Genomic DNA, 25,988 nt, shown 5'->3' on the forward strand with positions numbered 1-25,988 from the left:
ATGTTCACGACAAAGGGCCTGAACAATGAAAAGTAGATTTACGTCATTTTTGATATTCTGAAGGCTCTATCAGACGTCGAGGGACCCCATGAAGGGATGTGTTGCGACAAAGGGTCTCTTAAAAGAAGAGTAGATGTCCATCATTGTTGATATTCTGAGAAGGCTCCATCAGACGTACGATCAAGCGCTATCACATCATCACCAACATGATGTTGTCACCCGCAAATGATATAGAGAGCGTATGCATGTATATACAAATTAATTGGCTTTCACGAAAACAGTATGAGCCGGGAGGAATGTCACATAGGCCTGTAAATATGATGCAAGAATCAACGGAACAGGACTCGTACGGAACGAAAAGATGATCCACTTACTCTGTGTTAAGAAGTCTGGCGCTCAGCCCCCCATATAGACCTGGCGATCAACCTCTTGTAGGGTCTACCGGTACCAAGGACACTTCTGCACATGCGCTCAAGCGGTTGACCTCATATCCGTAGCCGGTGTAGGTGTATACAACCAGGCTACACTTGGAAGGCATCGAAGTGAAGTACGAGTTCCGATGAGTCATAAGACTGTTGAGCCCGTTCGCTTGTGGATGGGACGGATGATACTGTGACCACTTTTGATACGCATTGGCAAATGTGCATCCATCCCCTGATTCCTGATCAACCGTCCAATCCGTGATGACAGCGTAAGCGTCACCATCAATGGTTCCCCAGCCATCGCCGTGGTTCCCCTCTTTAGCTTTGTGGGTGTGTCTTTTGGACGTCTGTCTCTCTGTTGGCCACTGGCTCTTCTGGACCTGTGCGGTAAGCACCATATCCCACTTCGCAAAGGGCACGTTATGACCGTTGGTATCCGTTATCTGGGCGAGAGATGTCTCCTGCATGAGCTGGCGATTTCTATGGTAGACCCAAGCGTCCTCGACGGTCACGCCGAACGTTGCCACATCGTCAGTAATCGCAGTGCACATCATGTACTGGCCGCCTGGAAGCCCCAAATTCTGCTCGACAGACTTGGTGAAGTCGGCCTGGTCGCTGCCGAACACCAAGCGGCCACCAGGACTAGGCTCAGAAACCACGTGAATGGACATTATGGTAGTTGTTCAATGCTACAGCAATAAACCGATTGTGAAATAGGAATGCAGGTAAGATGGAAGGAAATAGATAGGACCAATTAAATGGTATTTATACCTTGACACAGCGAGCCATCTCCATCGAGTCGATGTTATAAACGTAGAAACGGGAGTCGAGCCATGACGTTCACCTTTGGGTCGTCCCTCCTTTCAGGAGCAAAATCGGAAGCATCATTGTGGTGATAACTACTCAGAAGCAGAAGTAGCAGCAGTTTCTCATTCTGGGTCTGATTCTCAAATCTCATGACGTAAAGATGCACCTCTCGAAAGTGTGAAGGCGGTGCGAGACGGTTGTTGACCCTTGGACAGACGAACAGACGCAGACCATCCTTTCAGCACTTATCCGGCGATTTCGGGGTCCAAGCGGATTCCCTCCTTGCCCGAGATGTTGAACGGCAAGTCTCCCACAACTGTGACATCAAGTAAAACCGGTGGTCAAGGCATGAGGTGGTTCTTCCGTCGCTCCGACCAGAGTGGGCTTTTGCGCGATTCTTGGTGCTTTGGATATCGAATCAACTGAAATTCGGATAGCAAGAAGCTTGGCGATGTTATACCTGAAAGCGTTCTTGCCGAGCACAATTGTTCGATGCATGATTACAAACCATCTTTCGCCACACCTCCAAACCATTCCTGTATCCTATCTATAGCCCCTCCTAGTCCACTTGTATGTATCGTATCTACACAGACTCCCCAACATCCCACACACGTCCTTCGAAGCGTTTCAAGCGCTGAAAGAAGTATCGCTATTATCGTCGATATCGACGTCTCTTCGGCCCGCTTCAATGGCTGAGCTATCGTCTGATTCAATTTGTCTTTCGCTTTCTGTATCTTCTGTTTCTTCTTCTTGCTTCCCTCGATCTCTTCTTCCTGCGTAGCCGCGTATATCTTCCTGAATTCTTCGACTGCTGCCAGCGACTCGCTTATTCGATGCAAGGTATTGAACAAAGCGACTACTTCGGAACGTTGTAATAAATCGGGATTGATCTTGGGACTAAAAGAAACCATTCAAGTTATCAGCGGTCTGCCCATCGCACAATTCATAGTGAATAATCACTTACTCAAGGGCTTTATCATCAAGCTCAAATAGGATTTTCAACGCAGTTCCGATACCGGATACCTGTAATTTGCCCCATAATCTGCATTTATCGCAGCCTACACAGTCCATGATCCGGGATACATTCCTGAAATGCGTCTTGAATTGCTCTTTCAATATCTGCTCAAATCGAACCCTACGTCAGCTAGGTCCCGATGACAGTCAAAGTGTTTGCTGTCTACTGTCAGTCGAGATTCACTCACAGGAGCATCTTCACCAATGAAGAAATCACCCTCATCAAACCCTTTATCCATCCCGCCCTGCCCGGCCAACGACAAGACCTTATCGAAAGCAGTCTTAGCCAGCTTGTCCGACTCTCGTCCAGCTTTGACACCCGATCCTAGCGTCGGCGCAGTGGCAATATCGTATGCGCGGAGGTAAGGTGCAGCTCTTGCCACAGCTCTCAGCACTAGGACAGCGTTGAAGTAGACATTCGATAGACGTTCAGGGTGGGTGGCGAGACGCGAGATGAAACAATCCAGGTTGGGTGCCCATTCTCCGGTGGTTTGGTCGAGGTATTCCGAGCATATATGGATCGAAATTGATGCGTGAAGGCCTATCACAAGGATATTCATAACGCAAAAGTGAGTCAGCTGAATGTACTATGGGATAGACACGATTGGAAAAAAGGAGGAGATGACTGACCAGAAATGACTCTATAGTAAACTTTCTTCTCCTCACACAGCCCATCATCCGCCCCTCCCAAGTTCGACTTGACCATCTCCGTGCCCCACCCTTCGCTGAGCTTGCTAAACCCCCATCCCGGGACTTCACCTTGTCCAGACGACCTGGATATCCCCCCTGCACCCAGAACGGCATTGGTGATTTCCTTCTTCTTAGATCCGCCAAGTCCCCCTGACGGGGATAATGCATTCGATGAGGTTGATTTGGAGTATTCAGATAAAGAGGCTTCTGACAAGCCGAAGCAATTCTCTTCATATATAGCCCGCCAGACGTTGTGTGCTGAATCTCCTGCATAGCCTGTGAACCTCTCCGGATTGAGTGTCAAATCGACGTATTGACCATCTGCACAAATGATCACAAGTCAGTCATTTTCCTGCGGATACAGAGACTGATCAGTGGCACAGATCAAGGATCACTCACTCTGATCAGCATCGTCCTCTACGTAACAGAAGTCTTGTTCCTTGAAGTAACATCCGGACACCCCCTCGTTCTATAAAATTTTTGGGAAAAGCATGTCAGCCAATAAACTTGAGCAGTTCACGATGCTGCGTTTCTGAACAGTCGCTGCTCACCTCGGCTGACGATACTTTGATCTCCGACAACGCCTTCTGCCTCCATTTCTCCGGGATATCCTCCTATCAAACATCAGGCCTTGTCGGTCAGTGTATGTCCCCTTGCCGTAGGATCCTAGCTGCGTCAATTGCTTCATAGGAAAGGACTCACCTCATTAGCTTCCTCCACCCCGCAATTCCTATTCATACAAAACCCATTCTCATACCAGAACGGACACTCCTTGAAGAGATCCACTTTATAATGCTTGAAGAAAGGATACGTGACCAGTTCATGTAATGAGGGGAAGAGATCGTGGTTTAGGGATTCGACGGTTTCGTATAAACAATGGGTGGATTCGATCGGTCCTGAGGGCTATATCGACCAAGCCAAGAGTAAGCGAACAACTCCGAAGAAAAATAGGTTTCAGCTTCAGCCCAGCCTCTTCACAATAAAATGACACAGAGGTGATGTTAATGGACTTACACTGCAATACCCCTCGGATTTCCCTTCCAATACATTCCTAGCTACTTTACTCTCGGGTTTCAAGGCGTCTTTCCCTGTCAAGCCGGCTGCTATAGCCGTCGAAGAGGAGGCTAGGAGGTGTATAGCGTTTCGTATCTTCATGAGCGGTCCTGGCCTGGTCTGACTCAATGCTGGACAGCAAGGAACGGATGATATGTATTGCTGAATTTGAAGGTTGATTATCAATCAGAGTCAAACTGTCCACTGGGCCTGTTCTGTATTGTCGTTATCGGTCAATGGTTGGGCGGGATCGATTTTCTGCTCGTATACCTACACGATTCTGTTTTCATAGGTCTTGTGCTGTTAGGTCTGCAATGAAGTAAGTACTGTATTAGCTTATTAATGGGTCTTATGCTGTCGACGTGTCCGAAATCTTGCTTATTTGGCCACCAAGCGAACCAATGCATGACAAAGAAGTGATCGACAACGCGGCGGTGGAGGTGACGTCCACGGATCAATTCGGCGGGAATCCCCGTCATCCCATCACGGATCAAGGGGGGATTGCGAGGTTAAAGCAAAGCCGAAAGGACAGTGCACAGGTTTATGGAAATGCATAAAGGTCATCACAAAGATCAAATCAGGTCATGTGGAGTCGTAAGGACGTTTCTTGGAGATCGCGACGTCGCAGAAGTAAGATAGCGAAAACGAAATATGTGTGAAGACGATACAAAGTGATTAGATGGTGATCAAAATAGATAGATACAGGAAGATCTCAGAACAAATTACCAGCCTCTTTTTGCTAGTTCGGCAGCGGCTGCTTGTTGCATTTCGGACAGACCTAGCGGGACTGTCGTGGCAAGTCCGGTGGTGCCGGGCCTGATGGATGACAGATGACGGTAGTAGCCCGAGCGTTGATTACACAAACGTGGTGATAGACAAAAGCGACAGGCGAGAATGTTTTAGCGATTGGATCGATGATGCGCAATATGAGCGGTGCGAAGAAAAACGATGTTTTGTGGACATGTGTATCAATTTGCAAGGAGGAGTTTATGCAAAAGACACATCAACCACTACTCCGGCAGGTACAACAAAATTGTCGGCATGTGTCGTCATGAGGTATATTGCACTCTGTACTTACGGCTTGGGACCGACACCAACATAGACCGACCAAGCATCAGTCGGCTTAGGAATATCTTTCGAGGGTTCAGGTTGAAGAGCGTAATATCCGGTACGAGAAAAGGGGTAGATTTGTGGTAGAGCGGTTATCTGAACCCTGTAATATCACAAGATCTAGTCAGCTTCGTGTCAAGCAATTAAGGAAGCGTACGTTTTTGGTTTTTCGCCCATTCGATTTTAAGGAGTGTAGTAGTAGGGGTAATACGGGTGCCCTCGTACTATCACATACGGGGACCATCCCTCGGGTGGCTTACCAGGCCATTCAGCCGCCGGTCCTCTCGCTACTCCTGGAGGCATCGCATAAGGATACGGCCATCCCATGTATCCTCCATACTGCAAGGCTGGAGCATGATAAGCGTCATTCGCCCATAATCCTCCCCACATAGCTGCTATCGCCGCCTGCTTCTTAGCGCTCTCTTCCGCGTCCTTCGCAGCAATCGCAGCCTTTGCCTTCTCGTGTAAGGGCTTAGCTGCTTCTTTGATGTATTTAGCGCCCTCTATCGGCGGTGCAGAATCCGCCAGTTTCCCCAACTTCTCTTCCAGTCCTACTAACTCTGCTTCTGGCATGACGGACAGAACTGTCAAAGCCTTGTAATTAGCTGGCCATGATAGGTCTAATCTGCCTTTGAGTATATCCATTATTATTTTCCTTTTATCGTCCTGTTTCGCCCATTCTGCCAAACGCCCAAGTTCGTCGTCGCCCGGTCCAACCTCTCTTGATCCATCTGTTCTCCTCTCGGTGTAGTCCCTGATCAGCGCATCGTAGTCCGTGAGCCAAGGGCTAGATGACATGGCGTTGTTATATGATGAGTGGCGAATGAGCCGAGTACAGAGGCAGTAAAGGAAATAACGGGAAGCAAAGGTGATGAAGCGATGAAAGCGTGTAATGATTGATTGTATATAAGGCAAATTTCCATGAGGTCGTGTTCCGATACCGATGCATTTGGTATGAGGTGGCGACGGCGAAAGCGTCCCGAAGTGTAGGGTAACGGGGAATATACGATCAAATATACACACACATGTCAGTAATTTTATCATTCCCTATCGGTGGGAGATTTCTTTTCCAGGGGCGAACAATATGAAAATGAAAATTGAAGTGTTCGCGTAGAATAAGCAACGATGACTCACTTAGAAGAGGCCGGAATGGCCGGGACTCCCCACATTGGCTGAATCGGAGGAGGATATGGGAATGTATCAGTATAGGGTGTCGAGTAGACGGGGTGGCTGATACGAGGAGTCATCGGTCGTAGGACCGTCGGAGGCGAAGAGGTCCAGTAGTTGTATGGTAGTCCCATCGTGTATGGCCCGTGAAGGTGGGAGTGAGGAGGGGGTTTCCTAAGTTTGTTGGGTTTTGGTTTGTGGGAGAATATGGTGGCAAATTGAGCTGAGGTGAGCTGAAAGTGGAAGGGGAAGTGTAAGTGTTATCTCGTCAGCTCGGGTGCTGAATGCTGAGGTCGATTATATGTTTTCGTTCTAGGTAAGATTATAGGCTTGCTGTAAATATTGAGCGCTGAAAATTCTTGAATCTGTTAGCTAGTCGAATGAGAGGAAGGGTTAAGAGAAGAAGAGAAAAGAAAAGAGAGACGAGAAAAGGCGAAGGGAATTGTGCTAGCTTATATAGTTTTCTTACCCTGGAGACGATGATCGTAAAATAGTCCGATAGTCTGAAAAGGTACGACCTGTGCACAGACCGTACAGACCGGTGCTGATTCTGATAGTTAAGCGGTGGCAAATACCTTGATTAGTAGAAGCGGTGACCAGGTAAGTCAGCTAGACGTCATCTGCATAGCTATCCATATCGGAACCGGACGACAGTCGGTATAAGCATAACGATCTTCTCGAGTCGATAGTGCCAAACTTTGATCACCTCTAAACCTCGGAATGGTCAGATCTGGATGACAGAGATGTTTATTCGTGTGTGTGAGTGCATCCGTGTATGTGTGTGTATTGGATATAACTGAAGATCCATCATTCGTTGGATATGTTATTGTCCCTTCGCTTTCGCTTGATCTGCGGGTGGAGGGGAGATTTGAGTGAGACCATACCTTTCGGTATCGAGCCATGCCGTTTAAGCATGTTTTGGCCTCGTGTCCAGCTTGTCGGGCCGGGCCGAAGGACGGAAGGAACGATCACCCCTTCTGATCCAGATTGCCTTGTTACAGTAGCAGTTCTGCAGCAGGACTTCATTCTATTGTGTAAGTGCAAGCATTACAGATTGACCAGCGGCGTCCACCCACATCACAGGGTGTGCATCTTGTTTCGGCTCTCCAGATATTGATTATAGGATTCATAGCTTGTCATGATCAAAGGAGCTCCGAGTCTTAAGCCTTCTTCGCTGCGTCGCCTACTCCTGGCACCTCGCCGGTCTATATCCGCCGAAATCAGCTCCTCATCCTATTCGGAAGAAGCGTATTCGAGGTGACTCACAACGTCTTGAACCCCCACTTTCTCACCTTTACCTAATCTCTCTCCCAGATGTGCCCATACCCCTATACCCAGACCTATAGAGGCTCCTCCTAGTACCAAAGAGGGTAAAGATGCCCGACGCAGGAAAATGGCAGGTATCAACAATGCTGATAGAGTTGCTGAGATGATAGAATAATCGTTCGAGCGGACTTGTTGAGCATCGGATTGCTAGACCAAGTATTTTGTTCAGCATGTTGATCCTTCTCGTCACACTCTCAGCAGGCAGTGCGAAGAGATGGAACAACGAGTAAGATTTTTGATTTCCTAGGCTCCTACTCACAATTCTGATCAACCTATCTCGAACCGCACTTTCCCCATACCCCAATCCTGCGCCCCCCAGGGCACCAACTCCCGTCCAAGCGATTGAAGTATGCATGAGACTCCTCACGCTGAATGGTCGTCTTCGCAGTATCAATGTACGCAGTAAATACACTGGAGGAGCTATCATCGAGGCGATCTGAGCATATCGAAGGGCGGAATGTAGGACCACTTGGGTCTCAGTGGGATGAGAGGAGAAAAGAGCTTGGTTCGAAGGCATATTTCGCAAATCTTCTCGGGAAGATCGATATGACAAGGTAAATTACTGCTTTTTCTTGCTGGTCCTTGCAAGTTGGAAAATCTGTAGTAGCTGGACGTCCAAAATATGGCCTGCAATATCTCTTCCAAGGCTCCTGGCAAAATAGCAGATGTCTCCCATTATTCCAAGCTTTTGTAATGACGTAAATGGCGGCGTCAACCGCTTTTCCCCGCTTCGCAAGTGATGACATCAGCATTTACCGCTATATCTGTTGTCGAGTGGTAATTTGCTGTCCGCAGCTCTATTCCACTTGTCTCTCTTTCTGACGAGATATCAAGGACTGATCTAGCTTACCAGAGGATTCTCAAGGCATAATAATCGGAGTCAGTGATTGCACATCCCCTGGTCCCGGAAAACTGCTTCGGAAAGAAAGCGAACCGCCGATGATATAGCCAGAATGCTTCGTTCGACCTCTTCGCCCAAGTTGTTCAGATCGCTTCGAGGAGGTCGGGCGACATCCCCTTCATCGCCAATCCTACATACGCGGCAGTCCTCAAGATCCCCTATCATGGACAAAAGGAACAGGCTGACTCTGGGCACGGTCCTGATTGTGGGAATGCTGTTTCTTATATCATTCTTTTCGAATCCGAATCCCTCGATATCCCATAAATTCCAAATACCCGGTATATTCCCTTCGATACCACCTGCAACCTCTATAATAGTAGAGGACCCTTTCTTACACAAAATCATCAACTTAACATCAGTCGAGTACAGCAAGATCTGCACGAACACTGATGCGCCAGTCTATCTCGAACCAGCTTTGACTCCTTCACAACAGAGGCGATATGGGAATTTACGAAACACCAAAGGCGGATATATGTTAGTGACGAATACACGGCAAATAGAGAATCATCTTCCAGATTTACTGAATACAATAATTGTCCTTGTAAACTTCTTGGGCAAGGATAAACTGTTCTTCTCGATTCTGGAAGGACCCTCGAATGACTGTACCCCGAAAATCCTCAATTCAGTCTTGATCCCTCTTCTGCATTCTTTAGGTGTGCCCAGCGGAAGAGTGAAGATATCGACGGACGAGCCCAAGATCAATTGGTCGCATCATAATCGGATAGAAAAGATAGCGGAGCTGCGAAATAGAGCTTTAGAGCCGCTCTGGACCGAATGGCAGGATGACCATATAGAATCGATTGTTTTCTTCAACGATGTGTATCTGAGGGCCTCGGATATACTGGAGCTGCTGTATCAGCATGATAGCAATGGAGCTAGTATAACGACGGGTATGGATTGGTGGAAGAAGAAGCCAGAATATTACTATGATATCTGGGTGGGCCGGACTGTAAGTGTCTTGATCTTTTCTTGCATCTACACTGTTCTCCTGCGGACGAAATAGATGCAAGTAAACGCTGATTCTGCGTCGTTTATGCTTCGTCCATCGCACAGATCGATACAGGTGATCTGTTCTATCCCATAGAATGGTCATGGTGGACCCCTTCCTCAGACTTATTCTCCAATTCCCCCGGATCAAAGAAGAGATACGCCAATTTAGAGCCATTCCAGGTCTTCTCGTCGTGGAACGCATTAGCCATCCTCTCACCTAAACCTTTCCTGCCTCCACATGATGTCCGCTTCAGACGTGGAGATTTGGCGAAAGGAGAATGCGCAGCTAGCGAATGTACCTTGATAGCCAGTGATTTCTGGAAAGATGGATATGGCAAGGTAATGGTTGTTCCCTCAGTCCAGGTAAGTGGGATCATCCGGAGTTTGACTGCCTCTGTAGATAGTCGACAAAAAAGCCTTAGCTAACCCATCAGTCCTGTGTGTAGCTCGCGTATGAACGCGATGTAGCATTTGATATAATGGCAGAATTAGCGAAGCAGAAATCGGGATTAAGCTGGGTTGACGATGTACCTCCAAAATCACTGGATAGCACGGTGGAATGGATCAAGAAGTGAGCTACACCAATGCTCTGACCTTTGCTTGCCCATTTGTCGCGAGGATCCGCTTTGTGCTCATGCTGATAGATGATTGTACCAGACCGCCGCAGAAAGTTCGGTGTCATCCCTGGCCTGAAGTCAATGGGCTGAGCGCCAATGTGTGGGAAACCAAATCATGGGTCGACCCTTGGCTAGACTAGAAGAGTCCGAATTGCAATAGTCTGAACTCATTTACCCAATATTTGCAACGACTGCCGCTTGGAGAGATATTTGTTGGATGGATCATGCCTCGAGCCTCGACTAAGGATATCATCCTGATATACGCCATCAAGTCACTGTGCCGGATAGGCTTATCTCACGCTACTTGTGCAAGGCCCATTTATATCGCCTCTGGCTGCCGAAGCCCGCTACCAACGGCTTGCGGCACGGAACGATACTAGAGCATTATCAGGAGAAGCCGGACGGAGTTACGGTCAAGGCGAGAGATACCACTCGGGAAAGGTACATATCCACAACGAATTCTTCAGAGAACATGCATCTTGTCCAAACACCAGGTTAGGTCATCAGGCATCATCGTCAATCCGTTGTCCTGTCACTCCCATGTCTGAGCACTCCTTTGGCGCATATTCTGCCACATGAAGGCAAAATACGTCATTTCAAACAGCGAAAGCGTGCTTCTCCTCCACAGCCTGCCACCGGACCTACATATGATAAGCGCTCCTATATTTCGCTTCTCTTTATACCGAAGCAGCCTTCGCGTTCGATCAGCTGGAGCGATTCTTCCACTTATCGTCCAGAATAGAGAACTACGCATCGCAATGAGCGACAATTACGAAGGCATCTTCCATCCCGAGGAGGATCTTGCAGAGGTGGCGCGGCTGCTCGAACAGAGTCTGTCTGCTGATCCTCAGGGGCCCACAGTACTTTACGACCCGTCACAAGTCTATGAGGCCGTTCCATACGCAACCAGCGGGGAACAAGTAGCGGCGTCGTAATACCATTATGCCCCTTACTATGGCTCGAATGGGCATACCACGGGTCCAGTCGCCCCAGCGGCTTCAGCCTTCCAGGCGCCGGATACTGTGGTACAAGATTGGTCACAATTTGGGTTTGATCAGTATGCCCAAGGTACGCCTCTCGTGTCTTCTGGTCAACTTCCGGTTCCACGTCAAGTGGTGTGATGAAGTTGCTGATTATGACCTGGCAGATCCTTGGACAGGTAGTGGCTACACAGATACAATTGAACAGGGTCCCCCATCCGACGCGGATTCGCTGCCTCCGGGACCAAGCGAGCCCGAGAAGATGACGTCGATGAGTACAACCCTAATTCAAATGATACTACGCTTGACGTCCCCAAGCGCCGTCGAGGACCTTACAAGACGAAGGCAGAATCAGGGGACTGGGTGCCTCGGAAGACTGTCGTCGGCGCTGGCAATGACGGCTATAAGGCATTCTGGACTGAGCATTCCTTCAAAGCCAATCAAAGCCGCACCTTCACGCTACGATGCGAAGACTTTGTCCATAACTATGCTATGTTCCGGGCATATTATCCGGACACTTTGGCCGCAACCAGAAACAATGCGGCTGCTCGCGATAAGAACAGCCTGCCTTACGCAGAATGGGACGTGTCCTTGACTGCCTTTGTGGACCCCTCACGTTTATCTCGACTACGGGTCGGTACACAGGCGACCTTCAAAAGTTTGACTAACTCATCGAAGGGTGAGGCAGTGCCGTTGAGTGGCCTATGGGACGCCTGGGACGAGGAGAACCCGACGAAAAGAACAAGGAGACGGGGTGTCAGGGATCTCAAAGAAGACAAAGCTGTGTACCAGAAGGATGTGCCTTGCAAAACAGATCTCGAGGTGCAGCTTGATGATGGTTCCAGGATTGGGCTACAGGATCAGGATGTCATCGTGAGAGTTTCGATGAGACCTATTGCGAAATAGCGATGTGCCCATTCAACCGGCTCGCCTCTTGTGGCTCAAAGGGATAGGCTTGATGTATAGAATTGCGGTATTTGCAGCTAAATACGATTTCGTTCATACACGCATGCGACAGAAGTACGAGGATAGCCCTAGGCAATGGCTCATCAGCAATTCCAGGCAGATACGGTAGATCCTTGCAATGCGCCAAGACTGTTACACCCTATCGCCAGTGAAGATGCTTGTCCAGCCTGCAATTGCATGGAGCCCCTTCAATCGGGAACCCAGCCAGGCTGAAAATTAGGTCTCTTCCTCTTGAAGTGCACGGTGTTAGCGGAAAGGTTGCCTGAATAGAGGATTGAGCTTCGCTGGGGCGACCGAAAATAGTTTCGGGTCTGCCGGTAGCATGGCTTGTCAATGATCACAGACTGAAAATCAGAGTGACAATTACGCTTCCCGACGATCCATGACGCCGCAAATTAGCGTAGCAGCGTTGTAGAGGTGAAAGCTGTGCCCTGTACATGATTCTAGGCTCCATTGACAGTGTCCTTTGATGAAATGCAGCCAGAGACATATCGCAGTAATGACCCCATCAATGCTTCTCCGAAACTACAGCTGTCTAGGTTTCATGACATTGGCAGGGGTATATAACTTCGCTATCATCCCACTTGCATGCTACGCTAAGCCGTATTGTGGTGAAAGTACGAAGTTCCAATTCTGTATACCACTATGGCCGATCAACACAACCAGCACGGTGGTTTCTTCAGTGATGACGACGATGTACGAAACATGCTAGCGGAGCTGGAGAAGACTAATCATGGGTATTCCGACGTATACGGATCGCACGGAAACCATAACGACTTCAGCTCACCACCACCTTCTGCCACTCCACACGAGTACCGCCTACAAAGCCACTTGACGGCATACGACGGTTTCAACTCGTCAGTCCAAGCGAATTTCGGGGGAACCCCAGGACACGGCGAGCACTTTGACACTCTCACTTCATCCTTTGGTGGGTATCATAACCTGGGTGGGCAACAGTTCAACTCCCATCTCTTCACCAACCCCCCCGGGACCGGTGGGTATAGGGTATACGGCAGCGGTCCCGCTGCGGCATGGCAGAATCCTGCATCTATTCAAGATCGGGTGTGGCAGCACTCGGTCCCAAATGTGGAAGCCACGCAAGGTATGACGGTCGCAGACTGGCCCACGTACGGAGCTTATGCAGCGCATACTAGTAAGTGAGCATTCATCCTTCACCCGCTGAGTGTAATCGCAGGGCCTGCTCACCGAGAGCCATAGACTCGCATGCGCTGACCGTCTCTGTAGGCCAAATTGAGCCTGGCCGTTATGCTGGCGAAAACCAGTGGTCTGGTACGGCGCCCCACGTTGACTCAACGATCATGGGCACCAGAAGCTCTTTAAAGCACAGAAATTGCGCAAGGTCGGAGCAGCGCACCGAGCAAGACAAAACCGATCTTGTGATCCCTGCACCGCATCGTCGTAGAAGGCGATCAAAGCAGAATATGAACACGCAGTCATCGTCGGCACGAGCTGACCAGTATTTGGCCCTTCCCACCGAGGCGGGCGTTGCGTCGGGAAGGTCGATAAGAGGCGCAAGTGAGAGACAGTTCAAGCAATTCTGGGCTCAGCACACAAGCAAATCGCACAATGCCCTTACCCTCTCTCACACTGGGTCTTCGGCCGATGGGCTCCGCACAAACTTCAGTGCGACATTCGATGATCCTGGAGCTGCAGCGAGGAACGCGCCACCGCAACACGGTCTGTCGCTCATCGAGCCTGACAGCATTGATGCTATCAACCATCGCCAATTGCCCTACGCAGAATGGCACCTCGGTGTAGAGGCCAATTTGGATCTCTTTGAAATCTGGTATGGTCATGCAAGGTGGACGGAAGACACTGAAGTCACGATTACCAGAATGCGGGATGCCGCCAGTGGATCGACTCTGGCTGTCCATAAGCTATATCCCGGATGGTTAGAGAGCAATAGAGGTAGCTTGTCGGGCAATAAGCACACCACACGGTTCAGGGAGAGCCAAGATTGCTATACACTGAAACTCTCTGGTAAGGCTGAAGCCAGACTCCGTTTCCATGACTCGGTGCACGTGCTGGTCGATCAAGATGTGTCCATCTGCCTCTCTATGATTCCTGTTGTCCCGACCTAGATATTGCTTGGAATCGTATCAGGATCAGGAACCTCAGACATTTGGATTGACCGATGGCGGCCGCACATATATCCAATTCCGATGCTACAGTAGCCTGTCATAAATGATGCAACACGTTTTTTGCTTTGTATGGTGGTTCTTCTGGCTAGCAGAAGTTTTCAACCGTAGCATTCCACCATGCATCGAGGATATGGACGGTCTGCTGCCGCAGGATAGATTATCATCCGATTGAGGGATGGCTCTATGCCTGATTTCCAGAGCTCCATCCGATGCTTAGTAGATCGGTAGTCAGGCAAAGTTGAAAGGCTTTGAGCTGGATACGCCATGCCCCATATGAAGCTTAATCCCGCTCCAAATACTAACCCATTTTGAAGGGCTATATTTCGCGTGGTAAGGAGTCATGCATGATGATAGCAACAGCGTCAAGAAGGAAATACTACACGAAGGGCTTTTCCTCACGCGCGCATTGCTGGTCAGCAAGGTACATAAGAAGTTTCAGTGGCGAGACTCCGAGTCATACCTAAATGCCACCATACGAAGCCGAAAACGTCTTGCGTAACTTATGACAGTTCCCTGTACAGTGACTTCTCGTCTCTTCTTTTTCGTTGGCACGACATATCCGATGCAATGAGCCGATAGGCCTGCCCATCATTCTTTTCACTATGATCCTACTACCGACCCCATCGCGACCGGCTGAACCGCAGATGATTACACGAATATTGGACAATCCATTGTTCTTCTGCATCCCGCCCAACGAACTGCCCGAATTACTCAATGAGTCTCGCCTGGGCGGTATTCAGAACCGTCTCCTTGCCCATCCTTTGCGAATCGATGACACCGAGGAGTGTTGCGAATAACCCGCAAGAGGTATTACTCCTTTGATTACATATCCACATCTTTGGCGGAGTGTCGAAATGGGTCCGACCAGGTACTCTTACTGTCGGTCGGATTCATGGACTTGAGGCAGATTACGACGTATAAATTGGATAGATACTCGTATCAGTCTTCACCCTCATCATTACATCCGCCCATACTTCATTGGCCTTTGCTTATACATACGATCCACGGGGAGTGAGTCTGTCAGATACAAGCCGAGGGTACACCAAGAAAGACAAGATCAAAATGTCATCTAAACAATCCCTCCAAGCCGCCCAGGGGTCCACGAGCTGCTCCGATAACTCACAGAGCCGCTCTGCCACCCAGAGCGCGGGGTCAACTAAGACCGACCTGTATTTCCAACAAGCGACCCAACTCTTGAAAGACATCGAGGGATCTTGGTCTACTCACCATTCGAAGGTTCAGCATTACGTTGGATTGCAGCAAAAGATAAGCAGTCAGAAATCGTTCAGTCTCTACGAATGGCTTGGGGACGTCCTTCTGGGTGGTTCGACCGAGAAGCAAGCTCATGCCCATGCCAAAGCTTCATCAGGGTGAGCATACACAGCACTTGTCTCCCTCTGCTCAAGTATCTCTGGCGTGGGCTGATCACTTCTGGCTTCAACGTGATTACCATGAATTTATTCCAGTTGCTCTCAGGCTGCAATTCATGATATCGAAAACCAATACCAATTGTCTGGAATAGGCACTTCAGCAGATGTTCAGTGTCACACTATCGATTTTTGCGAAAGGTCGAAAGCGCTCGAAGAAGCCAGATCCAACGATGATCATCAAAGCATTGCGAGATTGTTCCGAGCGTATGATGTAGAGCTTGAACGAGCGGAAAGGGCTAATCGAAATATCGATATTTGTATTGCAAAGTACAAAGCTGCGGAGAAGATCGAGTGAGCCAACACGTCGAGCTCATCCGCTATAGATCGTAATGCGTGGCAGTGGAAACACTGCGGTCTGCGTGTCGTTCGGATCAATAGGCTCAACTTCTGCATTTGGATTCGAAAATTATACTGGTTTTGGCGCATGGGATATGCACTTTTGATTATACTTCTTCCATATCTTGATTATCTCGAGACAATTCATGAGACTGCAGCATTTACATGGTAGTCTTGTCGTGACATTTTATCTTAGATTCGAAGTTCGGGTCCTACACTAGCCCAGAACTGATAAAGTCCCCATCGTCAGACATCAGCATGATTCCGCAGACCTGTAATGAGCTGAATCGAAACTAGAGACTCACTGTGCATCGATTCACGTAGTCTTCAGGAATGTCCTCTACGAATGTAGCTGTCATAGTAGTCGAATTGCCCTCTTGAGGGACAATCCTCTGCTGAGTACCATTCGCAGTAAGAGTCGGCCAGTCAGGGGACGTGGAGTATTTGTATGTTGACGGATCGTATGCCCTGCTGAATGAAGTCCAGTACGAAACCCCCTCGTTGGAGAGCTGTTGCTCCGTAGCGTTGAATGGCCTGAAAATAGCTGTGGAAGGATCCATAATCAGCATCAGCTTTTAATCATCCTCTTAATCAATCAGTCACTTTTGCTACTCACTCAAAGCGTTTGCAGAAGATACGCCGGAACTGCCATACAGTCAGCAAGGTCGATCCTGCCTACTTAGCCGAGTGCACGAGTGCACTGTGACTCACTTGGTTCCGTCAAAGAGGAAGTACAGCTCTGAAGTATGCATCACCCCCTTGTAGGGACTAGCAGCCAGCTGTACGGGATCAGGGGTGTTCCATCTGAACAAGTAGGCGGGTTGACCGTATTTGGCAGCTTGAGTGGCGAGGTACCAGTCCAAACACGTGAATTGGGTATCTCCGACCAGGGTCTGGGCGAGATCGTAGAACGATGAGAAGTCGGACTGGTTATAGTAGCTCAAGGCTTTCGTGAAGGTCGCATTGGACTGAGCAGGCAAGATCAGCTTGATCCGACAAAGAACGAACGGGGGTACAGTAAATTGTGATATCGAATCAAAGGTAAACCCACTAGATTGGTATATCTTGAGGCGGTCAAAGCGGTGAACAAGCTAGAAGCATTGGTTACTGACGTAGGAGAACCGGTAAATGTGGTTCCGTCGTTATTCATGTGTCCAGCCATGATTGGAACCCTAGCGAAAGATAGTCAGGAACAGCCCCCTGTAGCTGGCTTTATTGATGGCTTACTTTGAGAACCGGCCATTTGCAACAAGTCGACTGGGGAAATCAACGATATTCGTACCGTCTACTATGGGGAGGTATTTGCATAATGGTTGTGGTCGATGGTCTGAGCGGGCGAGGAACCGTCAGAACCGTCGCATTTACCGATGAAATAGGTGTCGTACTCACTGACAGCCGCGACCAGCGTTCGAACAGAGGTGTTTCTGAGGCAGGACATGACGTCGTCAGATTGATCACATCCCACAAATTGAGTGACATTGCCGAAACATTGCTATGCAGTAACACAAGTCAGTCATGATCCTCAGTGATAGCCGCGGTGCATCGTAGTGACCTACCTCGTAAGTTTCTGGTTTTGGGAACGGGTCGTTTCCTATACTCTGCAGAACAGCAGCGTTAAACGATTGATCTGCTGTTCCGTTCTGCCAGATAAGGTGATTCAAGACGGAACCTCCTCCAGAAGACTCTCCCTATTTTATCAACACAATGTGTAGTCAGTGACATTACCCTCCTAGTTGCCCAGAAAAGCGGTGAGGAGCTCACAGAGATGGTGATGTGGTTAGGATCTCCGCCGAAAGACTTGATGTGCCTTTTGACCCAATCGAAGGATGCTCTTTGGTCCAGTAACCCAGCGTTTGCGGTACCGTCCGCCAACACTTCCGAGGAGGCTAGGAAGCCGAGCAGGCCCAATCGGTATTGAATATTGACAGCGACAACATTGCCCTCTAGACAAAATGACATCGCATTAGCCGAGGAATCCCCTCAGAGATGCATGTTGATTGGGACTCACTGGTGATATTCACCCAATCTTGCATTGGGAAACCTTGAGCGGAGTTATAGTAATTACCACCTCCCTACAGAATATACCGATGAACAGTGAGCATCCCGAAAGTAGCGAAAATCATCGCCTGCGGGTCATAGGGGACTTACATGGATGTAGATCACGACAGGAAGATTATCGCCGTCTTTCGCATTGGTGGGTTTCCAGATATTCAAGGTGACACAGTCTGTCGACCGTAGGAACATTTGTCAGTCGGTCAGTCTTTCTCTCCTTGTAGGAGATACGCGAGGCAATGTGACTAGAGATGCAACTCACCTTCGTCTCCTACACCGACCGTAGCAGGCTGTTGGATACAGATTGGTCCAAAATTCCTCGCATCCTCAATGTATTTTTGATCATCGCTCTTAGGTGATTCGTCCAGCTGCACCGGGGCTCTCCATCGAAGATCCCCTAAAGGCGGTTGCATATACGGGATACCTCCAAAGAAGGTCACATCTGGCAAAGTATCGTTCCCAAGATATACCTGTACAAGCAGCCGTCAATCAATCAGACCCTATCTTTGTCTTTCGAGGGAGGAAAGGGAATGTTGGAGTATAGGAGTAAGATAACACATACTGCATAGCCTAGATCGACGACCGGACCAAGAGGACTTGTCCAGCCCAGAACACTATCAATCGCTAGCAAAACCGACAAGACGTTCAAACTTGACTTCATCATGTCAATCTTCAATATAAAGTTCATCTACAGAAGGGACACAGTGGGGCCGAGGTAGACACACAAGGCTCTTATATGCTTACATGGTAGTCACTCTAGACATTACAGAGTAGGAAAAGGACGACCTCCACTTGAATCCGATCCGCCAACGGGCCGATTAGATGATCTAAAGACGTCTTGTCATTCTTGGCACATGATCACTGCCGTAAGCGAGCTTCCGGTCTGCAAAGTCAAGCTATACATTCGCCAGTTTTGGACATGTTATCAGTGAATCAGTGGATGTCGTCCAAAAATAGATACGAAGTCTCCAGCAAATTACCCAAGTGGATCTGGTTCTCCTCGAATGTTCAGATGTGCAAATGGAATGGCCTCGTGATTATCTCTCAACCGGGCCGTGCGTAATGTATGGTAGCCGCTAAACTCCCTGCCGCCCACGTGCCAAAACGTGGAGTCCCACTTGCCAAGCAGGTTCCGAAATTATCAAAGGAAGAAACCAAATAAACCGTCTCCTGCGCTGCTACGTTGAATGATGAGAGTCATCCGAATTCCCATTTATACAGTTTATCCCACATACACACTACATCAAGCAAGCACCTTATAGTATCTTGCGGCTCGCGTGATCACACTGCTGCTTCCACTGCTACGACATGGACAGGGTGGAAGGAGCCGAAGACCTGGTGGACGCTCTGATGAAAGCTGTCGACGGGACTTATATCAACGTTGACCCGAGTAGTGGGGACGAGGATGGACCGGTAGCCACGGACAGGGGGGATGAGGGGACGAAGAACAAGAAGAAGAAGAAAAAGAAGCCAAAGTCAAAAAGCAAGGTATGTGACTCAATCCCCTTGCGAAGACCGGCCGAAGGATACTGTACCTGACGGGACAATGTAGAAATCAGCAGCAACAGGGGTAAAGCCAAACGAAGGCAGAATACCGGACGAAACCCCTGCTCCGCCCGCTGAAACGCCCGAGGAGACTGCTCGATGGGAGAAAGATTCAGTCAAGGGGGTCCCGACCATGAATTTGCCTGCGTGGGGTTTGCTCAGCGATAGGGTGTGTTTAGTCTAGCTTGAGCTTGATTTCGTTTGGGCTACGATATATTGCTGAACAAGCTAACGAATGTGATTGGTCCCCACATCAGACGAAGGATACGCTGAACATCTTTCGCACGCCGAATTGCAAGACGTTGGAACTATCGACGCCTCGCTTGAAGTTGAGGCAAGTGGAAGTGGGTGACTTGACGGGGATACGGCGGATCAAGACTGAGCCGATAGTCCAGAAAACACAGCTGTAAGCTAGGTGTTTCAAAGAAGAAGACCTTCGAGGTCAACCACGGAGATACAAGCTTACTTGTTGAGAGCTAACAGATATGGAAGTCCGGGAATAAGCGATATCAAGGAGAACTTCTTGAACAGGTATATACGCTCAAGGTATGTCCAAGGATTCCTCTGTGAACCTCCGAACCTCGAGTACACCCTTTCCCAGGGAAAGGGATGGGTGACCGGAGCCCACTGTTGATCGAATTGCGATAGTATACCGAGAGTGACCAACATCCCTGGATCAAAAGGAAGAGACGAATTCATCTTCGCGATAACAGCTATTGATCCATCGGCGTTCAAAGTGCAAGAACCGGGATCAGTGAGGATAAGTAATCGGATACATAATGCTGAAGGATATCTAGGTGAGTTAGATCAGAGCTGCCAAATCCGATCAGGGGGGAAGGAGGGTAGGAGGAAGTTGGGATATCCAGAACTGATAGGGACACTGCTACGTGTGTCTATAGGAAATATCGCGCTTTCATTGACTTATCCGCCTGACGCTCCCTCTTTCTTGCCTGAAAAGGGCCAGATCTATACCCAACCGACATTCCAGGAATTTGGGAAATACAAAATCGAAGGGAAGATGTTCTACGAGATACATCCGCAATTGTGGGGTCAAGGAATAATGTCAGAAGCATTCGAGGAGGTTCTTCGGTTCGGTATGGAGGAACTTGGGTGCGACAGTATTGCGGTGAGTCCTTTTTGAATATATCGTCGATATCGCCGAAATCGCCGAAATCGACGAAGGGCCAGAGAGGACGTCCCAGGAAAGGAATGGTGTACTACCAATTTTGGATGATATCCATCCTGTGCAGTACAGCGTGCGTGAGATCAATACTGATCATAATATAAATTTCCGTGGCCGCAGTCCGACCCAACGATAGGCAATGACGCCTCGATACATCTTTGCACCAAAAACGGCTTGGCGTTCAGCCACGAGACGAACAACGTGTATAACAAGCCTCAGCTGTTCCACCGGATAACGAGGGAAGAATGGTGGAAGAGGAATAGGCCGGGGAAGGAGATAAGTGATAGATGGGGAGGAAAAGAGGTTTGTAGATGGTGAGTTGTGTCTATTCTTATGATTTTGGCGCGGCACGATCGAGCTATTGTCATAGCAATGGCAATGGCTATATCTATACCAAGAAAAGGCGACACATTGCTCGATTAGACAATCACACAAAGAGCCAAACATTTGCATGCTGGTGAACATATACCGATCCGTGACTTAGGAAATCATGAATACTGATACATTTTTTTGTGATTCTAATTTTCTCAGGTGTATGAACTTCCGACTTTCCCCACCGAATATACGGTGTAAGTACTGCGATTGGGCGAAATACTGTTCGAGGGAATGTCAGAAAGCAGATTGGCTAAGAGCGGGTGGACATCAATCGGAGTGTGATCCCAAGACATAGCGGATTTCGGATCGACAAACACATTGAAGGAAATATGCGGGCGGGACGAATTATTGTTGTTGATGTTGTTGTTGTGCATAGTGAATAGTGAATATAGAAATTAGAGATACTCTGCAAAATGCATCGGGCATTAGCTGCAAATGACCTGGTCTAGATGTTTATAGAGCTATGAAAAAATACAGGAGACAATTATCGATATGCATGAGCGCAAGACAACCACATCTAATACGAATCAGGTATCTGAAAGTCTAAGTCAATTTCGCAACGAGGTCTCTCTGTGATAGAAACGAGTCAGCCCGAAGTCAGCGATGAATCTCCCCTTACAAGCATCTCTCTTCCGTCGGCACTAAAAAATTATAGCCAAACGAAGTTCAGAGCAGATCAATCACTCACAAGTAAAGGAGCTACCTGTTTCCTCGTGCTCTTCGCATTACCCTGCTTCCAAACCATGACCACATCTCCATGACTCTCCCACACCGACGCCGATGCTGTCACTTCCGCTTTAGTCGAGTCTTTGGCAACATCTTTATCCCATTTCTTCAAATCTAGTATATCTCCACTACCTTCCAAACCCCTCTTCAGCTCTTCCAAAACCTTATGCGCCTCTTCCGGGGTTTTGATCACCCCTCCGGATCTCACTACGATGGCCAACTCTCTACGGTGTTTGCCTTCTGCATTATTGAACGAAGTCAAGACACCCTCAATATCAAGGGTCTTATCTACCATATACCCATCTACAGACTTCAAGAAACTCTCGAATCCTTCACTCTCTTTCAGAAGCCATTTCTTGAGGCCTAAAGGAACGGTAGATAGACCGATTTTCAGTGTGGGAAATGAGGAGGACGAAGTGGGGAGGGAATATTCTTTGTAATCCCGCAAAAGGAGCTGAGGGGTGGTGAGTGTAGAGACGTCCATTTTGGTGGTTTGTAAATTCTCGGTGAGGGCTGTTAAGTCTTCAGGGATGTTTGATCCGTCCGTAGAGAATTCTACGATGTGTCCGTTTCCATTCGGATTTACCCCCGGAGAGCTTGAGCTTGAGTTTGAGTTTGATTTTGAGTTTGAATTTGAGTTCAAGGCGAGAGAAGATAGAGGATATAAGAATGAGGCTGCGGCATAATCGTCCGAGGTGGCTTTTCGACCAGGTCGAAGACCGGTAGTATCGATCAATATGGCCGAGAGTAACAATGTAGCCAATTCAGCTGGAATCACTTGCTCTTGCTCTTGCTCTTGGGTGGAAGTAAAGGAAGAGGAAGAAGAGAGGGTGTCTTTCCATCTGCTTTGGAAATGCTTGGTGACCAACGAAGCGCAACTTCCAGTAGGTACAGTAATCTCCCGGATGGAGGCATCGGTATGAGCATGTTCATCGTCATGATGATCGATAATAGAAGTGACTTCCCCGGCCCCGAATTGAGGTAATAGCTTGTTATGGTCGACGAGGCCGAATTTGATACCGGCTGAAGAGAGGTCGGTGGGCGGGATAGGCAGTTGTTCAGGATGTAGTAAAGTATCGATTGGGATGGAAGAGAGCTTCAAAGCGAGGAGGTTCTCGGGACGTAAAGTCATGAGAACCTGAGGTGTGAGGATTAGGGGTATTGATTTTTTGAGAGAGGGTAAGAAGCTTGAGGATAGGTAGGCGTCTCCTATTGACGAAGCTATCGAGTCGAGGTCTGCGCGTTAGACCCGCGAGTTGGACAGCAAGTGAGCAATGAAAACAGTCAGCCAGCTAGACTTGATTTGCTGTTCTCGTGAGTCGGAAATGAGATTTGCTAAGTGAGAAACACCCACCTCCCGCTTCGTTACCCATAAATACCGTCCATCCATCCGCTTGACCTCCCTTCAAGTCATCCAGAAAGTTCTTTTTCTGCGCACGTAGAAAGCTAGCTAGTTGTCCTTCCGATACGCCATTTCCAATGCCGTTTGCATGGTCGTTTGAGTTTGAGTTTGAGGAGGGTAAATCCGCCATAATACCTTTCAAGTTAGTTGAGTATGGTCGCCTCGAGTCGGAGTTGGAGTTGGGAGAGTAGTATGTCGATGAGCAAGATAAGTGTTGATGAGCGGTATTAGATAGGCGGGACAATGAAAAGGGAAGACAAATCCTCATAGATTCGTTCAGGTAATTTACGAGGATGATGATTAAGAGTAAAGGTGGGATGAAGGCGAATGAGAGGAGGATACACAGCGATTTGGAGTTCCTGGGTATTCGCATACGTAGCGCAGCGCTTTGTTGCTCAGTGCGGGTCCAGGCTGAAAGTTGGAAGGATGCTATACGAGTACACGATCCGAGTGGAACAAGATTCAATGACTCATGAATCAAATTGAGTATTGATTTGAGTAGGCTCGACTAGTTTTGATCTTATCTTTCTCGAGTGAGTTACGTCATTCTGGTTGGATAGGCCAAGGTCGTGTGTCTCGGAACACTTTGGCTAGTAGTGCATGTGAATGCCATGCTCACCGAAGCGAATAAATCAGAACGTCGTCTACGGATACACACGATGCTATGCATGATTGATGTCGCATCCTAAACGATAAATGCTATTCAACATTGTCTGTCAAGGGCTCCATGTTACCTAGTTGAGATCTATGTTTTCTAGTGGTATATGGATGATGAGTGATATACAAAATATGCTGATCTTCAATCAATTCCTCCCAGCCTCAGAAGTCTACTTCAAAAGCTGTGTCCTCGACGCCTGCATTGATCTTGGTTCTGAGCAGAGTATGGGAGGAAGAAGTCCTCATTCCAGTCGACATCGTCTGCACGTGTTTTTATACCGTCCTGCTCAACCCGGTCAAGTCCTTCGTATTGCCCTACTTCACCCTCTCTACGACCTTCTTCGTGAGACCAATCAACGCCTCCCTGGCCCCACTCTCCGGTAAGAGCTCTACCAATTCCCTTGCGGACCCAGCAAACCTCTTGGCTAATTCAATCGTACGCGGTAATCCATCTGATTTACCTACGATCTCCCGTGCCATCTCTACATCTCCCGGTTGATCGAATTTCCTCAATATCAAAGGACCCATCTCAGGGTATTTCTCCCAAGCGAATAATGCCGGTGCAGTCGCTAGACCCAATCGTAGATCTGCGCCAAGGGAGGGTTTGCCCAATGAGGGGTCTGGTGGTAAGAAATCCAGTGCGTCGTCGATCAACTATTTGAGAGCGGATTCGCATGATCAGCGACAGTCTCGCTTATTCGTCATACAAGGTAGGGTGGATGGAGTATGATCGTCAATGCTGATTTTATTGCCTGAACTTTGCTACCCTTTTATGGAGAATGGTTTTTGATGCTTGTGGTGTTGTATCGCCAACTCACCTGGAAAGCTATCCCCAGATTCCTTCCGTAGCCATAAGCTACATCTTTGACCCATTCGCCCTCCTTATTCACCCCATTTCCGCCTCCGCACCCTCCCAAGATCACAGCCGCCCTCGCAGACTTAGCCATCAGACTCGCCGTCTTCAAATACGTCTTGCGCATATAATCCTCGAACCCCTTCTTGGTCGGTTTCGTCTCCGGCTCCGAAGTAGCTTTGAGCTGCATCACTTCCCCTTCCACAAGATTCGCAATCACCGTAGCTAACAATTCTACTACCTCCCTAGACCCCAATCTCGCCAACGCCACCGATGCTCTACCCAGCAGGAAATCGCCTGATAAGATCGACAGCTTGTTTCCGAATGTCGAGGGTGCCGAGGGTTCACCTCGACGGAGATTGGAATTATCTATCACGTCGTCGTGCAGTAACGAAGCAACGTGGATCATCTCTGTTATACTGGCCAGTCTCCTTTGGGTGGGGAGTATTATGGGTTGACCTGGCTGGACGAGGTCGGAATCGAATTGACTGATTGATATAGGTGGTTCAGGTATCCTCCCCGCACTCCCAATCCCACTTGTACTCGCACTTGAGCTTGAAGTAGGGCTGGTACTTGCGCTTCCACTTGATAAAGGCGGTATCGAAAAGGGATCCGAGAAGACTTGACTCAGACTACCATTCCTACTTTCCGGACCATTTACTTCAGGGTTCCAATCGTTCAACACCCCTCCTTGAGAAGTCAACGAATCGTCTAAACTCCTCCGTAACCTATTCTCAACTTGCATCTCCTCCCATCCCTTCCCACCTAGCCCATTCGTAGCTTGAGCCATCAAAAGCACTAAAAGTGGCCGCAGGTGTTTCCCCTCTGCTTGGAAATAGTATTTGGCGACTGTATCCAAGGCTGAATTCGAGGATCCAAGCATGCGGAATAAGGACGATTTGAGATTCCCGATCTCGGCGTTTATAACTGCCAGCGGATCGTCCAAGCTTGATGCGCTCGAGAATGTAGATGATGATGAGGAAGAAGCGGACGAAGAGGAAGAGGATGGAGGAGGGGCGAGGACGGAGTGAGCGGATTCGGTAGCTGCTGCCCAGGCGGATTGTTGATTACGGCTAGTAGAGGAAGAGGCCGTTATTGGGGTAGAATGTAAATGACGTGGTTTAGAGGATTGAGGGAGAGAACGAGAAGCTCGAGCTAAAGAGCGGGTACTGCGGGACAGCATGGTGGTCTAGACTTCGGCAAGGATTGTCCGACGCCTGGAGA

The 25,988-nt window shown here is 48.6% G+C and overlaps 12 protein-coding genes across 12 annotated transcripts; 5 read left to right on the forward strand and 7 right to left on the reverse strand.

Annotated features, from left to right (window-relative positions):
• Positions 1-421: 421 nt before the first annotated feature.
• I303_108522 (uncharacterized protein) lies at positions 422-1,093 on the reverse strand (the record flags this gene model as incomplete). Its single annotated transcript, XM_018410428.1, has 1 exon — positions 422-1,093. One exon carries the CDS (start codon positions 1,091-1,093, stop codon positions 422-424), a length of 672 nt encoding a protein of 223 aa, XP_018260237.1.
• Positions 1,094-1,729: 636 nt separating this feature from the next.
• I303_108523 (uncharacterized protein) lies at positions 1,730-4,088 on the reverse strand (the record flags this gene model as incomplete). The annotated part of the gene is made up of 8 exons (XM_065969857.1): positions 1,730-2,126; positions 2,194-2,348; positions 2,432-2,784; positions 2,874-3,254; positions 3,333-3,402; positions 3,485-3,547; positions 3,636-3,836; positions 3,948-4,088. 8 exons carry the CDS (start codon positions 4,086-4,088, stop codon positions 1,730-1,732), a joined length of 1,761 nt encoding a protein of 586 aa, XP_065825929.1.
• Positions 4,089-5,060: 972 nt separating this feature from the next.
• Positions 5,061-5,894, reverse strand: I303_108524 (uncharacterized protein; the record flags this gene model as incomplete). Its single annotated transcript, XM_018410426.1, has 2 exons — positions 5,061-5,199; positions 5,332-5,894. The coding sequence occupies 2 exons, from the start codon at positions 5,892-5,894 to the stop codon at positions 5,061-5,063; spliced, it is 702 nt and encodes a 233-aa protein (XP_018260235.1).
• A 1,529-nt stretch (positions 5,895-7,423) lies between these two features.
• I303_108525 (uncharacterized protein) lies at positions 7,424-8,106 on the reverse strand (the record flags this gene model as incomplete). The annotated part of the gene is made up of 3 exons (XM_018410425.1): positions 7,424-7,468; positions 7,530-7,736; positions 7,849-8,106. The coding sequence occupies 3 exons, from the start codon at positions 8,104-8,106 to the stop codon at positions 7,424-7,426; spliced, it is 510 nt and encodes a 169-aa protein (XP_018260234.1).
• Positions 8,107-8,542: 436 nt separating this feature from the next.
• I303_108526 (uncharacterized protein) lies at positions 8,543-10,237 on the forward strand (the record flags this gene model as incomplete). Its single annotated transcript, XM_018410424.1, has 4 exons — positions 8,543-9,439; positions 9,544-9,843; positions 9,927-10,051; positions 10,138-10,237. 4 exons carry the CDS (start codon positions 8,543-8,545, stop codon positions 10,235-10,237), a joined length of 1,422 nt encoding a protein of 473 aa, XP_018260233.1.
• Positions 10,238-11,039: 802 nt separating this feature from the next.
• Positions 11,040-11,983, forward strand: I303_108527 (uncharacterized protein; the record flags this gene model as incomplete). The annotated part of the gene is made up of 2 exons (XM_018410423.1): positions 11,040-11,154; positions 11,286-11,983. 2 exons carry the CDS (start codon positions 11,040-11,042, stop codon positions 11,981-11,983), a joined length of 813 nt encoding a protein of 270 aa, XP_018260232.1.
• A 705-nt stretch (positions 11,984-12,688) lies between these two features.
• Positions 12,689-14,145, forward strand: I303_108528 (uncharacterized protein; the record flags this gene model as incomplete). Its single annotated transcript, XM_018410422.1, has 2 exons — positions 12,689-13,196; positions 13,289-14,145. 2 exons carry the CDS (start codon positions 12,689-12,691, stop codon positions 14,143-14,145), a joined length of 1,365 nt encoding a protein of 454 aa, XP_018260231.1.
• A 1,122-nt stretch (positions 14,146-15,267) lies between these two features.
• Positions 15,268-15,930, forward strand: I303_108529 (uncharacterized protein; the record flags this gene model as incomplete). The annotated part of the gene is made up of 2 exons (XM_018410421.1): positions 15,268-15,575; positions 15,672-15,930. The coding sequence occupies 2 exons, from the start codon at positions 15,268-15,270 to the stop codon at positions 15,928-15,930; spliced, it is 567 nt and encodes a 188-aa protein (XP_018260230.1).
• A 233-nt stretch (positions 15,931-16,163) lies between these two features.
• Positions 16,164-18,684, reverse strand: I303_108530 (uncharacterized protein; the record flags this gene model as incomplete). The annotated part of the gene is made up of 13 exons (XM_018410420.1): positions 16,164-16,199; positions 16,277-16,515; positions 16,588-16,616; positions 16,683-16,939; positions 17,023-17,143; positions 17,199-17,298; positions 17,361-17,463; positions 17,528-17,659; positions 17,733-17,914; positions 17,980-18,043; positions 18,120-18,196; positions 18,286-18,493; positions 18,586-18,684. The coding sequence occupies 13 exons, from the start codon at positions 18,682-18,684 to the stop codon at positions 16,164-16,166; spliced, it is 1,647 nt and encodes a 548-aa protein (XP_018260229.1).
• A 647-nt stretch (positions 18,685-19,331) lies between these two features.
• Positions 19,332-21,421, forward strand: I303_108531 (uncharacterized protein; the record flags this gene model as incomplete). Its single annotated transcript, XM_065969858.1, has 8 exons — positions 19,332-19,511; positions 19,576-19,737; positions 19,826-19,974; positions 20,052-20,114; positions 20,256-20,365; positions 20,468-20,694; positions 20,872-21,065; positions 21,283-21,421. 8 exons carry the CDS (start codon positions 19,332-19,334, stop codon positions 21,419-21,421), a joined length of 1,224 nt encoding a protein of 407 aa, XP_065825930.1.
• A 381-nt stretch (positions 21,422-21,802) lies between these two features.
• On the reverse strand, positions 21,803-23,627 carry I303_108532 (uncharacterized protein; the record flags this gene model as incomplete). Its single annotated transcript, XM_018410418.2, has 2 exons — positions 21,803-23,088; positions 23,207-23,627. 2 exons carry the CDS (start codon positions 23,625-23,627, stop codon positions 21,803-21,805), a joined length of 1,707 nt encoding a protein of 568 aa, XP_018260227.2.
• Positions 23,628-24,226: 599 nt separating this feature from the next.
• On the reverse strand, positions 24,227-25,947 carry I303_108533 (uncharacterized protein; the record flags this gene model as incomplete). The annotated part of the gene is made up of 2 exons (XM_018410417.1): positions 24,227-24,565; positions 24,730-25,947. The coding sequence occupies 2 exons, from the start codon at positions 25,945-25,947 to the stop codon at positions 24,227-24,229; spliced, it is 1,557 nt and encodes a 518-aa protein (XP_018260226.1).
• Positions 25,948-25,988: the final 41 nt, after the last annotated feature.

Source organism: Kwoniella dejecticola, chromosome 11 (genome assembly GCF_000512565.2).
Source record: "Kwoniella dejecticola CBS 10117 chromosome 11, complete sequence".
NCBI classification, from domain to species: Eukaryota; Fungi; Basidiomycota; class Tremellomycetes; order Tremellales; family Cryptococcaceae; genus Kwoniella; species Kwoniella dejecticola.